Raw genomic sequence first — 15,832 nt, forward strand, 5'->3', positions numbered from 1 at the left:
TAGGCGCAGTCTCAACACTGGGTTTTGTGTTACTTCGTCCTGTGGGAAGGCCAGGGCATGGGAGTTGGAGGTAGACCCTCTCTTCCCTCTTCTGGGAAATCACAGAGCTCCCCTAAAGCTGTGAGGAGATAGGGTCTGCCCACAGAGTAAGAAATAGAATCAGATGTCACAGGTGACTGTTTCCTTCCTTATCCCCCTGTTCCTCAAGGACACTGGTGATTAAAGCTCTCTCTGCAGTGCAGCCCAGCCGGAGCTGGGAGGGCTGCAGAGATGAGGGAGAGATGAGGAGGGCAGGTCCTTGGGTGAGACGAGGAATAACACACATAGAAAAGTGACAAGGATGCTAAAAACCGCTCAAAGAGAGGCGAAGCAGGCCCACGAGGCAGTGTGCTTGACGCCTAGGATCGCTGATGGTCTGGCCCAGGGACCGGGACACACCTGGGTCTGGTCCTGGGACAAGTCCCTAGCCTGTCCGATGAGCTCCTGCAGGGCCACACAGCCCTGGCGTTTGGAATTCAGGGGCAGGGGGCAGCGAGCACTGTGGGCTGAGGGGCCGAGAAGGCTTTGTGGAGCGGGAGGAGCCGCCCCAGAGTTCAGGACCCAGGACCGCCTTCCCGTGACCCCCAGTGCGAATCCTTGGAACACTTGCTGCTTTTTTTAAAAAAGCTTTCCGAATCACCTGTGAGCCCCCAGGGCAGACAGTTTCCTCCCAGCCAGGAGTCTCCCCGGTTGTTCAGCTACAACGAGTGGGGATTCCACACACAGCAAGCCTCGCACCATTAAACAAACCTGTCTGGCAGGGCAGGTCGGCCAGGAATCTCTTGAATGCCCATGTTGGGGGGCTTTTCCCTTCTCAGTGAAATGGATTATTTCTGTTTATCTATGGGCACATCTGTGGCTATTCCATCAACCCATCTAGCCAACCATCCACCCACCTACCCACCTGTCCATCCTTCCCTTTGTCCGTCTGTCCATCCAGCCAACGGACACTCCACATGTCTTATATGCCCGCCAAGGTCCAGGCAAGGTGCTGAGATCTGAGAATACCAGGAGGAGTGGGGCACAGTCCTTGCCCTCAGAGGGGCCCGGTGCCTAAGGAGAGGCAGCCTGCAGACCCCCTGGGGACACGGCCTGTCAAGTGTGGCATTACAGAGTGTGGCACAGACAAACAGTGATGAAATGACACTGCATGGGTAACCAGGGTTCTTCGAAGTGGCACTCTCTCTTCTGGCAGAGAGAAGGACCTTTGGACAGAGCAACAGCCTGGACAAGGGTGAGGGGGCAGGAAAGGGCTGGATTGGGAGGCAGCGGGGAGCTTCGGGGTGGCCAGAGCCCACCGGCTGGAAGGGAAAGAACAGCTAGAGAGAGGCCTCAAAGGTGGCAGGGGATTCGAAGTGCCCCTTGTGTCCTGCTGGGGACTGGCGCTGTGCTCCTGAAGGACAGTGATTTCCTAGGAAGACAGTTCCCTAGACTCAGCCTCCATGCCCTGAGGGGCTCTCGGGTGTGTTAACAACCACCTGTGAGGGGACTGTGCAGGAACAGAAGGGGGAAAAGGGGCAAATGCCACCTTCTCAGAGCCAGAGGTAGAGCAGGCTGTCCCATCGTGAGGGCCCTTAGCTTTCCTCCTCCCCTTGTCCATACCAGTGGCCTCCCTGATCTTACCAGGCCTGTCCTCTTCTGTTCATTCCCTGTCCCCACTGTCTTCCACGTGTGAGCAGTGAGAAGAATGACATGGGCAGGGAGGGACTCTGGCCCTGATGGACTTTGGGAGATGCAGGTGGAGAGGAGGGCGAGGGCCATCTCCCGGTTTCATAGCCGTGCTGTGTGGCCACTCACTGCCCCCTGGGTGTCAGTGTCCACGCCTTAAACAAGGGCATCTTGTTTAAGATGTCCTTAGACAATGTCCTTAGACTAGAGAAGATGTCCTCTAGTTCTTTCTGGTCTGGGCCTTCTGCAGGGCCAGTGTCCTTTCCAAGATTTCTCTTCTGCCTCTCCCGCCAGCTCCTCAGTCCACAGTATGGCCAGGAGCAGTGAAGACCCACCCACCTTCTCCTTCCCTGAGCACAGCAGGAGACCGAGACGCCTGTTAGTAGCTTTCCACGTAGTCACATGCTCACCAGCGGATCACAGTCCGAGTGCCACTCATTCCATCACAGTACACATTTACCTGCCCCTCGGAGTGAATCCCTGCTGCACAGAGAACTGTGGACTCCCCTGGCTGGGTTTTGGTCCTTATTACCACGGAATTTGTTTCAAGTAAACATGTTCCAGAAAACTGCTTTCCCATTCTGTAGCATTTGAGAGGGGAACTGGGGGGTGGTGTGTGAGCCCTCTGTGGTTCTCGGAGCCAGGTCGGGTGATGGAGGCACCATCCGCACATGCCTGCCGACCACCCAAAAGCCCAGGAAGGCGTCCCTCCCTTAGGAATGTGAGTTACACAGTGTTTCTGAGCATCACAAGTCACTGCAGGGACTTTTATGGTTATCCATCGAAGTAATCCAGCCTTTGGGGTTCTTTTGACACACACTTGCTCAGTGCGATGCCTTGTGGTTGGTGCTGTGAGGGACGGAAGGGATTGCTAGCCCTGTGAGAGCCATGCTGTGGCACGACCGGTCAGAGCAGCGTGGAGCCTGGGACAGGGTGTGGAGGTCAGAGACAAAAACCAGAGGCTCAGCAGGCAGTGGTTCTCAAGATACACCAGAGGTCAGAGGTCTCAGCCAGATGACCTACACTGCTGGGGCCGGGGCCACGTCCACGTCCCTGAGGTGCCACCCAGACAACAGTAAAACAACTGTAGCCACACATGCACACGTACACACACGGACCCTCAGCATGAGAATGGTGTTTCCAAAGTCCCACCTGTTTCAAGCACTAATTCCAGAATTTGCTGGCAAAAGTTTCCAACCTTGTTTCAACAAGAATGATCAGGTTTTAAAACAGACTGGAATGGCATTGACCCTCTCTTGATGGAGGCTTCTCCCAAAATCTGGTGTTTCCAGGTTCTAGGCAGAGGAGGCCTGACTCCCTGTGAATTGGCCCCCAACCCTGGGGGGCCAGGACTGCCTTACCAGGCCTGGCTTTCAGGCCAGGGGCACTTTGCAAGAGTTGAAGGCTCTGGCCCTTCCCTGGCAGAATCTCTGACTGTGGCGACACCCTGTGGCCTAGCCTAGAATTGCACCTTGGTAGTGGGAGGCCCCTCTCTCTCTAGCTGCTAGCCTTTCTGCTTTTTAGTCTCTGTTGCTGTCTCTCTTCTGTTCTGCTTTTTCTCCTTTTTTCCCCCTGTAGACTCAGCATTGCAGTTGGAGAGGCTGATTCATTTGCCCCTGGGAAAGCACTTTATCAGGCTGGGTGAAATGTTGTCTCAAGTCACAGGAAATTCATGCTTTGGGAGATGGCCCTCACCAGCCAGATCCAGCTTTCTTCCTGTGTAAGTGGCCACAGAAAGAGCATGCTTTCACAGGGAGCCCCTTTTCACCCAGAAGTGACAGGGGTGGCAGTTCGTGGGGAAGGAGGGAACGGACTTGCTGTGGTTGACTGGATCTGCCTGGGGAGACCGAGGAGGCTGTCGAGACCTGCCCCGGTTCTTGGGGCAGAGGGGCCATTTTGGTTTGCCCCCTGGGGCAGAGGGACCTAGAGGGACAAACAAAGGCCGGGTGGTGGTCTCAGGCCTGCTATAGGGTGAGGGTGCGAAATGGGAGCCAGGCAGCCCTGGGTTTAAATCCTAGCTTTGCCCCTTCTTAGTCATCTGACTTTAGACAAATCCGCCAGCACCTGTCTGTGCCCTCCTGTTCTGGTTTCTGGTACAACCTGGCTCCTAGGTGGGGAAGGGAGAGAACGGGTCCCATGACACACCTTGTTGTAGAAGCTGCCATTTATGAGTGTCACTCTGTGCTGTGCACAGTTATAAGCTTCTTGTATCATTTCATCAAGTCTTTGCAGCAAGCCCATGGGGGGATATGGTCGTTGTCCCTGTGTTACACACGAGGATTCTGAAGTGCACAAAGGTTACAGGACCTGCAGTCACACGGTCACGAAGGGCAGAGACAGGATTTGAACCCAGACTGTCCAGGGCAAATACTGCATGCAGGATCACGGCACTGTGCTGCTTCACCTACCCCAGGGTTTGCGGTTTACTCCAAGGCTGGGGCTTTTGTTTGGGGGGTGGGGGGATGGTTAACTGACGTCCCTTATTTCTCTTCCTCCTTCTCCTTGACCTGTTTTTTCACCTCCTGCCGCCAGGTGCTTCTCTGATTTATGGGCAGGGTCCGAAAAGGATGGATGGGCTGGTGGGCTTGAGTGAAGTCGGAGCTTGTCTCTGGAGACTGTGGGGCTTCTCAGGTCCCATAGGGCTGCCTCTTACCCCAGAACAGAGATCCCCATGCTCGGCCGCCCTGAGGGCTGGACAGAACACAGGCGATGGGCTTTGTCTTCTGCCCAAGACCTCACACAAGCCTCTGAACTGAGCATGGGGACCCAGACCTGAGCAAACCCAGCTCCAGCCCTTGAGAAGGTTGCCAACCACCAGGAGGCAGGTGTGGGGGTCTCTGCCACATCCCGCTCCCAAGGATATGGGCAGCAATGGGGTTTCTGGTCAGGTGCCTGTGCCGGCTCAGGGGGCACATAGACAACCTGGTCAGGGAAAATGGGCCTGGGCTGGGGGAGCAGCAGACCGTGTCTGGGGGAGAAGGTGCAGGCTTGTGGGCTGGGACAGGGGTTCTGGGGAGCAGAGGTGAGGCATGGTGGTGGGACACGGACTCTGTCCCCTCGGTAGAGCGTGATGATGGACCAAACTGTGAGGAAGGCTGCGAGGGCTGAGTGCCTTCATTGTCCTACAGAACAGACGCCCCCTGAGCCTTGGCATGCTGGCTCTGCAGGTCACCTGTGCAGCCCCGTGGGCACCGAGGGAGGACCCAGCCCTCCACAACACCCTGCAGTATTGAAGCGGGTACCTGTCCCACCACCCATCCCCGGTGCACAAGCGTTCCTTTACCTGAGTCCCGTTCAGGGCTGTGGTTCTGCGTGCGCCTTCTCCTGGCCCCTGCCATCCCCTCACTGCCAGCTGTGCTGGCCTGCTCCCCAACCCTCTGCTGCTGCCCGCGCCCCGGGCCAGGCCCAGGCCCGCTGAGGCCCTGTCCTGTTTCATCCCAGGGACCTGCCTGTCTGACAGTCAGCACGACTTGTGGGAATTTTGACCTCACTTGTCTTTGGGTTGGAGGTAGATAGGAATGGTGACAAGGAGAGAAGGAAAAACTGCACTGACTCAGTTTCCCCAGGCAGCAGTATCCCTGTGTGTGGTGGTAAATATTCTAGGAATTCCTCAGAGAGATCAAACACCTAACTGAAGCAAGGTTTCTGCACGGTAATCACCGGGGTGGCCCTGACTGATTAGGCATCTCAACCTTCACAGACATGCTCACCCCAAGGGCCTGTGCCGCTGTGGCCACCCACGCCCATGTGTCTCCCAGCCTGGCAGTCACTGCTCTTCAGAAAGGCTCTTTGGCAGTTAGATGACTTGGTGCTTGAAGGGCTCCTGCCAAGCTCTCCTCCCTGGCATCATCTGGGTGCCATTGCTTCTCGTGGTCCCAGGAGACAGATTCCCCTGAGATCTTGTCACCTCTGAGGCTGAGCCACTCCTATGGGAGGTGGGAGAAGGGAGGAAGGAGGAAGGAAAAGGCTGGTGGAGAAGCTGCTGGAGGAGATTGTCCCAGAATTCTTGCCTCCCAAGACCGTTGGCAGCTTGCCCTTGGCTGTTTTAAATCTGCGTGTGTGTGTGTGACTTACTAACACTCCTTTCATCCCATTTCTCCCCCGGCCCTCTCACCCCTGATGTAGGTTTCTGGAAGTCCAGAAGCCCAGGCTCTGTAAGATGCTCCGAGTCCTCGCCTTTGCTTATCCCTACACCTGGGACTCTCTCCCCATCTTCTACAGGGTAAGGGCCCCACACCGTCCCCTCTTCCTATTGGCAATGGTAGGGAGTCAGTTGTTTCCCAAGTCCCTGAGGGTCAGAGCACCACACTAGTCGCCACAGGACACACGGGAGTGGAGCCCCAGGTGCTTCCTTACTGGCACTTGCAGAGTGGTTAGGAGATGGTATGGCACAGAGGCCTGGAGGAACCACAGGAGCTGTGCCAGCCACTGGTGCTGGGTGTCGACGGGGGGCAATCCTGGGCAGGGGAGGCAGCCTGGGGCTTAGTAGAGTGAGCAGGGGGATGGGCTCTAAAGACAGACCTCTAATACTTACTCACTGGAGCCTTTGGGCAAGTGACACATCACCTCTGTGCCTTGATTTCTCATGGGGAAAAGAAGTGTGGTAACACCCCATTCATCAGGCTCAGGGGGATTACATGAGATGGTGGCAAGAGTCCCTAGAAAGCATTGTTATGTATTATCAGCAATGAATGTATTATTAGTAGTGATGGGAAAAGAATGAATGAAGATCTTAAAGAGAGAGAGGAATTAGATGGGGAACACAAAATTGGAGGGTGCAGGAGGAAAGAATGGAAGTAAGGAAGTGCATGCACTCTCAAAACAGATGGGCCTGAGCTCGAGTCCCAGTCCCACTGCTCACTGGCTGTGTGACCTCACACAGAGCACGTAACCTCTCTGAGCCTCAGTTTCATTTGTAAATGGGACTAACATCCCCTCCTTCATAGTGGGGTAGAGGAGATTCATCAAAACAAGAGAGCCGCAGGGCTCAGCGATGCCTGGCACATGGTCAGCACCCAGTGACTGGCGTTCCCCTCCCAGAGGCAGTCTGTGGATCCAATGTTCGCCACCGAGATGGCAGCGCCAAGGAGTGAAGGGAAGGGGCAGGGGGAGTGGGAGGGGCAGGGGGGCTCTCTCAGCTGGAGCACTGACCACATGCTCTGTGCTTTGTCCATGTGGGCCTGGGGGAGACCCAGAGATGGGGGTGCAGCCCATTCCCCCCATTCCTTCCTTGAGGACACAGGTCACACGGAGGAAACTAGAGCAGAGAGACCAGACCGGTCCCACGTGCCACCAAACTACACAGCTCAGGGTCTGCGTTATTATGGGCACAGTGGGCTCCTGCCTCCTGGCGCACAACTGCAGAGGGCAGTGGGGAGGGAGGTCCACCCTAAACGGCGACATTGACGAGCGCACGGATTCTGGGGTCAGTCTGCCTGGATCCAGATCCTGACTTCACTTCTCATTGGTGGTTTGCGAGTCACCTCTGGCCCAGCCTCCTCGTCTGCAGAACGGAGAAATAGACTCTGCCTTACGGCTGCGGTTGTGAGGTGCCCGTGACATGATGCAAGTCAAGGGCCCGGCCTTGCGCCTCCAAGGGTGGTGGCTGCTGCCGTCATTTATAACAATAACAAAAACTACACTTAACCCTGAAATGGTATCCTGGCTGTAAGTAACACCTTTGGATGATTCAGAAGGCCTTCGAGGAATTGCTAAATCTTGAAGTCTCAATTAGGAGTATCAGTTCAGGGGATGTGCTGGTTAGAAGTGAATTTAAAGTGAAATGATCACTTTTTTTAAATTTAATTTTTAATCCTCACCTGAAGATATATTTACTGATTTTGGAGAGAGAGGAAAGGGGGAGAGAGAGAAATATGATGTGAGAGAGAAACATCAATCAGCTGCCTCCTGTATGCACCCCGACCTGGGACTGAACCCACTACCTCTGGAAAAAAGAATGGGAATGTATCTAATGGGGTTTTCTTTCCATTTCCTTTCCTCTTCTCTTTTGTTTTCCTTTCTTTCCTCCCCCCCCCCTTTTTTTGTAATCAACCGAAAAGGTTCTCATGAGCAGTTGGGGGATTAAAGCACAATTGCCTTGGATCTCAACTGAGCCCTCTCAGAGTAGGAGTTCTGCTCACACAGCCCCTGAGAGGTCCCCTTCGCAAACACGACCCTGAGGGGGTGGGGGCCTTGGCCTGCGGAGCCTGCACGTGGGTGCCAAGCTGTCTGCAGGTGAAGACAAGGAAGCGGGCCTCCTCTCAAGACCCGATGTTTCTTTTAAATACCTGCAGCTATTCCTGTTCCCAGGGGAGAGTGCGCAGAATGAAGCCACCTTGTACCACCAGAAGCACGTGGCCATGACTCTCCTGGCCTCTTTCTTTTACTCTGCGCACCTGCCAGAGCGCCTAGCCCCTGGATGCTTCGACTACATCGGTGAGTGTGCGCCTGCGGTGGCTCTGCTGCCCTTGCCCTCCAGCCCGGGGGGCAGTGCAGGGCTGGGGGTGGGGGGGGAGCTCCCATCCCTGACACCCGTGACGCAGCTGGAGAAGGGAGGCAGGCACAGGGAGAGAAGCAGTTCTTCAGGAAGTTCTCCAGGTGCAGGCCAAGGTGAGTGAAATTGTGCATTCACCACATCCAGAATGTGCGTAGCCAGCAAATGGCCAGGGAGGATGGGAGAACAGGTGGATCTAAAACTCTAAAGCATTTCTGTGGGATATGGGGCCAGGGTAGTCCTCTTATCATGTAGAACATGAAACCCCATTGTCAAATGGCCACTGAGGGTGTCCCTGGAGAGGAAGAGGAAAGACAGGGTGCACATGGCTCTGAGGGCGCCAGATGCTGTGCAGGGCTGTGCCGAGGGGAATGTTTCTGCACTTGTCTCGCTCAGGTGGGTGCGATGGGCCCAGGAGGCAGGGCAGAGGAGTGGTTCTCAGGTATGGTTCCCAGACCAGAAGTTTCAGCATCACCTGGGAGCATGCACATTCTCGGGCCCTGCCCCAGGTATCTCAAACCAGAAACTTGGGGGGCGGGGCCCAGTGCTCACTCAGAGGCTGTGTGTGGCTCTCTCCTGAGCCTGAGCTCACTGAAGTTAAAGAAGATGTGGTGGTGAGGAGGTGTCGGAGCCACAGGGCTTACACCTGTTGGTAGAGTTCCTCCCACCACTGTCTAGGGAAGCGGGGCAGGCACTGCAGAATGCGACTCCCCCACCTTGGCTCTGGGACTGGCTGGGGGAGGCCCTTGGGCCCCTTCTGGTGAGGCTGATGTGTCTTGGGGAGAGAACCCTTTAGACAAGCTGTCATGGGGATCCATGTGGTGGGCAGGCACCTTGATTCTTTCCGAGCCCATTTTGTCTGTAATTTTCCATCACCTCCCACCTAAGACACATGGTCAGATTTGCTTTGTTCATCCTGGTTAGAGTTTTATCTCCTTTACTTATTCTCTCCTGCTGGGGGATTACAACAAGCAAACTGCTTGGAGAGCAGATTTCAAAAAAGAAGAGAGACAAGAGGGCCAGGGGCACCTGCCCACAGGAGCCCACTGACCACACCCACCCCCAGCCCTGCTGCCGCTGCAGAGGTGACTGCGCATGGAGTCTGGGGCTGCAGGCAAAGTGGCCCTGGGTCTCATTTTGCCAGCTCCCTGGCTTAATACCATTTATTTTTTCACTCTATCCTGTCCTCTTGGGCCTAGTGGCACAGAGCAGAAAGACATCCCTATGGGGAGAAATTCGCCAGACAGCAGTTAATGAGAGATCATTAAATCGCTGGGTCTGCTGGACATGGGCACCCTCCCCACCAGCCCCAGAGGGAAGTGCTGCAACAGCCTGGTTAGGGCTGGCCCCAGGAAGCCCCTCCCCATTCCTGCCAGTGGGATTGCTGAGACCACTCCTCCCGCTGCAGCCACACTTCAGATGTGCCCAGGGCCCGGGGCTCTTCCGTCTTATTGGGTCCTGTCCTAACAGAGACAGATTTGAGCCTCCACTGGTGAGCACAGCGAGTCACCTCTCTGCTTGGTCCTGTGTCCTTGGAGAGCATGGCTCTCTGCTGGACAGAAGCCACTTTGCTGCACCACCCACAGGGCTTGGAAACTGTACACAGCCCATCAGTGTAGTGTGAGTGAGGCAGGGGGGCACCTTGAAACACAGCTCCTGCCATAGGGAGCTCGTCGACCACCCAGGTGCACTCTCATTTCCAACCCTGCTTCTGCCCAGCTGTGCAGGTGTCCAGGCTGGCCCCTTCCTGGGTTAAGTCCTGGGGTACAACGCTGAACACTTTATTTTTTACTAAAGGAAAATCCTTATTTAACTCCTGCGTTGTGTTAGTCTGCTGGGGCTGCCATGACAGAGCCACAGACAGGGCAGCTTAAGTGACCAAGGTTCATTTCCTCCCAGTTCAGGAGGTTGGGAGGCTGAGATCCCTGTGTCAGCAGGTTGGTTCCTTCTGAGTCCTTTGTCCTTGGCCTGTAGACGGCCGCCTTCATCTGTCATCATGTGGTCTTCCCTCTCTGTGTGTGCATGTGCCCCTCCCAGTCTCCTCTTCGTCTGTAAGGACACCAGGTATAGGGGGCCCCTAGTGACTTCGTTTTAACTTAATTATCTCTAAAAGGCCCCATTTCCAAATATGGTCACACTCTGAGGTATGGGGGTTAGGACTTCAACATATGAATCTGAAAGAGGGAGACATAGTTCAGCCCAGGATACCTCCTCTTCCTCCTGGCTCCTGAAGGTCCTCTCCCAAAGCTGTCCCCAGCCCTGGACTCCTTTTCTCACCAACCAGTGAATTCGCAGGTCCCTGCCCACGCCCAGCACCCTCTGCAAGCCCCACTCCCAACCCTGAGAATGTGCAGGTGCCCGTGGAGAGGAGGAGCTCCTGCAGGTCACGTCTGGGGCTAGCCAGCAGTAGGAAATGGACCACCTCCTAAGTGGCCAGTGGAGACTTCGGTGGCTTGTCCTCTGGCACGGAGGTCAGAGTGTGAGCTCATTAGCGCTGGCCCTTACAGGATGGCCTTTGACAGGACATGATGCCTAATGTTTTCATGTGAAAAACAGGGCTGCTGAATTCGGTTTGCTCTGCCGGCCTTTTTATTTCTCTCACATTACATTTTAAAAACAAATTTACTGAAGCACATTTTACATATCACATAATTCTCCAATTTCAAGTACACAGTTTAATGATACTTTTACTATATTTACCAAGCTGGACAACCATCACCATAAATGAGGTTTGGGACATTTCTGTCGCCCCAGGAAGACCCCTCAAGCCCATACGCTGCTCACCCCCACTCCGACCCCCGCCCAGCGCAGCCGCCGGTCCACACTTTATGTCTGCAGACTTGCCTTTTCTGGACCGGGGACGGGAATGGAATTGTGCTGCCTGTGTCTCTCGTGTCTAGCTCCTTCCCCTCATCACAGTGGTTTTAGCGCACATGCCACGGCGTGGATCCAGAGTCGTTCTTTGTTTTATCGCTGATCTCGGTGGCCTTGTGTGTGCTTGTTGCAGGTCACAGTCACCAGCTGTTCCACGTGTGTGTGATCCTGGCTACGCACATGCAGATGGAAGCCATCCTTCTGGACAAGACTCTGAGGAAGGAGTGGCTCCTGGCCAGCTCCGGGGCCCTGTCTTTTCCTCAGATCGCCGGAGCCATACTCCTGTGCCTCGTCTTCAGCCTCAGCAACATAATTTACTTCTCAGCTGTTCTGTATCGGGCGCCTGAGCCAGAACCACATAAAAAAGAAGCATGATTCAGACCCCAAGCTCTTTGTGTTTGATGTCAACGCCAAGCTACAACATCCTAACCACCATAAACCTGTTGTGTGGTGCCAGTTTACGCTGGCCTGAAATATTCGTAATGACTGGTGTCTTGGCATTTTTGAGTGGGTTCATATCAATAAGATATGTAACTGGGGAAATTTCTCTAAATGTGCACTGATTCTGCATGTGTGGTTTTAAAGGGAGAATGTGGGTTTGTGCAAGTTATTGTTCAGGCAAATAATATTTCATTAAGTCTTAACTTTATTTAAAATGAGTTTTGAAATTCTAGTTAAGCAGTTGGGTTGAGCATACTGCCTTTGCAGCTTTACCGTTAAATAGGTGAAGCTTTACAATCCTTGTAGTATTACTTTTTAAAAGTGGAACTTGCTTCATTTGGTGAGTTTCATGTAGCAAAGCCTCTCCCAAGGGCTTCCACAGTGGAGGAGAGTAAGCCAGAAAGGTCAGGGAGAGGACCTTAGAAAGGGGAACATGGGTCTGTGGGAGCCCTGGGGACTGGAAAGGCATTCCAGAATGAAGGGAGAGACCTGGTTTGAGGAGGGGGTCCTCTTTCTTTTCCCACCTAGTGAAGGGCGTGAATAGAAAGAGAACTCTCTTTTTCCTTAGGTCTATTCTGCTTCAAAGTGTAAATTCTCATGTCAGTGGATTTGCATTTTGGACTATGAATTTGGATTTTCTTAAAAGTCCACAGCCTATGGCTGATGTCATCTCATATGTTCTGTTTTGCTCTGGTTTCTTGTTGCCCATTTGATGCTGCGAAGTGTTATGCAGTGCAGGTAAATCGTGTTACACCGTGGGAGTTGGCTGAGTCAATCCCTGTTGGTTCTGCTCACTGGTCACCTTTTAAAACAATGACAGCACTGTATTTAGGGATGTCATGCATCTCATGTGGCTTCATCACTTCAGATATGCTGCCAATTTTAGTGTTCATGTGCCAAAGATGCTAAAGACCTTGCCAAAGGATTGGTCAAATGTAGTGATTTTCCACACTTTCCAGAGAATCTGTAACACTTGCTGAACTTGTGACAAGTGCAGGCTCCCAGGGAAACCAGGAGACTCTGCTTTGCTGGTGAAAATATAGGTTCCTGAGAGGGCACCTGCACTGGAGCAAGCCCTCGTGATTCTAATGCAGAAGGGCCGCAGGCCCAACTCGAAGAAACGCTGGTGTCAGGAATGCCAGAAGGCACTGGGCTTTGTTTTCCTCATGTAATTTGTAGCAACTCAGCCCCTAAGGATGTGTTCCCCGCTTTCTACTCTGCATAGTACTAAAACACTGAGCACTTTCTCATCTGTTGCATTACTAATTGAAGTTCAGTATTTCTGGGTATTTTTCAGAGCATACAGAAATGTCGATGCAAAGCGACTGTTAACAGAGGCCCATCCCTCCCCACCCCCGATTTGCACTCGTTAATGACTTAAGGGGCTGTCTGCAACGCAGGATCCTATTTGCTGCCTCAGGAACACCCCTGTGTCTTAGAATACTGCCTTCGTGCGTGATTGGCCCAGGTTGAATGGCCTTGTAAATAGCTCATCATCCAGTCCTCTGAGGTCAAGCAACAATTTATCCTGGATGAGAGTGGTCAAGAAATGTGATTTCATTAGTTTTATTATCTCTTTACTCCCTCTGGGGGAAGTAAACTGATAAAATTATATGGTAAATTTTTGGTATCAATACATTAATTGCGTACTACTGTACCCGACAAAATTTGGTGTTTCAGCAACAATCTGAAACCATTAGTAAAATTTTATTCCAGCGGGGTAAGTGGGCTTCCATTTCATTTTACTATAAGTTCAATTTTATAGTGGAAAAAAGAACAGCATTTAAATACCCTATTTTAGTAATGCCAGAGACATGAAGGCTTTCAGATTCTCTTGTTTATAACAGTAAAGTCATATTCTTCATTCAGCTTAGACATAGTTGGAAGATAACAGGCAATTAACTGGAAGGGCTTTTAGATTATTTAATCTTTGGTTGTTACTTTTCAAGCCTAATGATGAAAAAGAAATGTTAAATCACCAAAATAAGATCCAATGTTTCATAGTGTTTTTATAAGTTTGGTAAACTTAGTTCCATTGTATATTTTTGGACAGTGTTACACATTAAAGTTTTATAACACTTTGCAGTACACTGATTTAGACGCTTCTGAGATGTAGAAGAATGAGTTCAAATAGGTGAATTATCATTAAGTATTAAGTCTGACATGGGTATGGTTTTGCCTACACCATCCCAGAAAGTCAAAAAGGTTGGCAGTGAGTCGGGTGAAGACCTCCCTGGGAAGATGCTTTTTAATGCAGTTCTCAAACAAACTTTGATGTCTCCATACACTTCAGACACATGCCATCCTCCCATTGATGTCACCTGCTCACCCTGGCCCTGTCTCAAAGGGGTGACGTGGGGCGGGCAGGTACAGTCCCAATGGGATGTCCTTTTTCCCCCTCCCCCTGCTTGAGAAACATAACTCTGAAACTTACCAGCCACTACAGCTGTGATAAAACTTGAATGTGTTTGAATGAGGCCATTTAGTCAACTTTACCTCCTTTTACACATGGGAGTTTCGTTTTCTATTGCTCGATTTTTAGAGAGACATGATCCATCTTCTTTGTCGAAGAAATGTTTGTCATTGTTGATTAGAATTGGAAGTGGGAGTTTAGAAACTTTTGGGTAAAAGTGAGTTAAATATTTGATCTGTTGCAATGTTTTTCAAAGTGCCTTTTTTGTGGAACCCTGCTCATATGAGAAGTTCTGAGGAAGGGGATGGAAGAGAATAGTGTTGTTAGATAAGTTGGCAAATCACTTCTTTTGGATCTACTGTGCTCCAAATTTGTTTGGGCTGTGATACCCTTCTTATATGAAACATTACATCCTTCTTGTATGAAAGCCAGCCTCTGATGTTCTTCTAGTCAACGGTCCGTAGTGGATGAAAAGGCAAAGACCCATTCCCAAACTCGGAGATGTTCTTTCAGTGTCTGGTTTCCTTAAACTGTGGGAGAAATAAATAAATTTATTTATTATAAAACAGTTGTCCTGCTTCCCACTTGGTTTGATAATATTTCATCTACCACACTGCAAATGTGTTCATTCATCTGAACATGTGTGCATTGCTAAATCGTTCATTGAACATTTATTCAGTGCCTGGTGTATAGAGAGCAAACATTGTCCTAGGAACAGGGGACACAGAAGTGAACAAAACCCACACTGTCCCTCCCTCACAGAGCTGATGTTCTGATCAGTCAGTCAGACAAGATAAATTCAGATCATGGTGAGTGCTATAAAGAAAATAAGTCTGTCCTGGCTGGTGTGGCTCAGTGTATTGAGCGCCAGCCTGGGAACCAAAGTGTCGCCAGTTTGATTCCCAGTCAGGGCACATGCCTGGGTTGTGGGCCAGGTCCCCAGTATGGGGCACTCGAGAAGCAACCACACTCTGATGTTCCTCTTCCTCTTTCTCCTTCCCTTCATATCTCCCTAAAAGTAAATAAATAAAACCTTTAAAAAAACTTTTTAAAAAAGAAAAGAAATCTGCCCTGGCCGGTGTGGCTCAGTGGACTGAGCACCGGACCGTGAACCAAAAGAGTTGCAGGCTAGGGCCTAGGTTGGGGGTGTGTGAGGGGCAACCAATCAATGTTTCTCTCCCTCACTTCCCTCTCTCTCTAAAAAATAATGAATACAATCTTTTTAAAAAAAGCAGTCTGGGGAAGGAATAGGGAGGGGTGGGGTAGGGCAGGTGAGAGTGGGTGGCCACTCTGCTAAGCTGACGTTCAAGGAAAGGCTTGGTGGGCAGAGAGGTGCCAGCCGTGCCAGCGTGGGGGGAGTGTTCCAGGTCCAGGTGGCAGGCACTGCAAAGGCCGGTGGGCACGTGTCCTATCGGAAGGACAGAAAGCTGGCTGCTGATTCCTGGTGTGTATAACTCCAAAAGGTGTCTGGATGACTTAACGTTTGAAGAATTCTAGAATTTCTCCAGAGTGTTCTTCCTGGAAGATTGCTAAGGGGCTTTCCTAGGCCCCTTTAATACTTGTATGAATGCGGGGACTTCCAGCAAGATGGAGGAATAGGTGGACGCACCGTACCTCCTCGCACAACCAAGATTAGCACAACAATAAATTACGGTCAGCATACCACACAGAACTGACAGGGGATTTATCTGAATGGAAGTTGGACAGCCAAGAAGTTGAAGTAGACCCGTTCATCCAGACTGGTAGGGGACGACGAGCCGAGCGGGTGCGGGGCTGGCGCGGGTCGGAGGCGCGCGGAGGTTGGAGAAAGTTTGGCGCAGAATCGGCGCGACAGCCATCCGGGGCGCAAGAATGCAGCGGTGATCCCTGAGTACGCAAGCTGCGGCTGGCGGACCCAGTGGGAC

At 52.0% G+C, this 15,832-nt stretch overlaps 1 protein-coding gene across 3 annotated transcripts in view; it reads left to right on the forward strand.

Annotated features, from left to right (window-relative positions):
- PAQR5 (progestin and adipoQ receptor family member 5) overlaps positions 1-14,494 on the forward strand; it is a 69,935-nt gene extending 55,441 nt beyond the window's left edge. For all 3 annotated transcript variants that reach the window (XM_045823528.1, XM_045823527.1, XM_045823529.1), the window contains exons 6-8: positions 5,833-5,929; positions 8,001-8,142; positions 11,208-14,494. In XM_045823528.1, coding sequence (XP_045679484.1) covers positions 5,833-5,929; positions 8,001-8,142; positions 11,208-11,449 — 481 coding nt within the window. In that variant the 3' untranslated portion in view covers positions 11,450-14,494. The remainder of the gene's footprint in view (positions 1-5,832; positions 5,930-8,000; positions 8,143-11,207) is intronic.
- Positions 14,495-15,832: the final 1,338 nt, after the last annotated feature.

This window comes from Phyllostomus hastatus, unplaced genomic scaffold, assembly GCF_019186645.2.
Source record: "Phyllostomus hastatus isolate PE091 unplaced genomic scaffold, TTU_PhHast_1.1 phas_scaffold_501, whole genome shotgun sequence".
NCBI classification, from domain to species: Eukaryota; Metazoa; Chordata; class Mammalia; order Chiroptera; family Phyllostomidae; genus Phyllostomus; species Phyllostomus hastatus.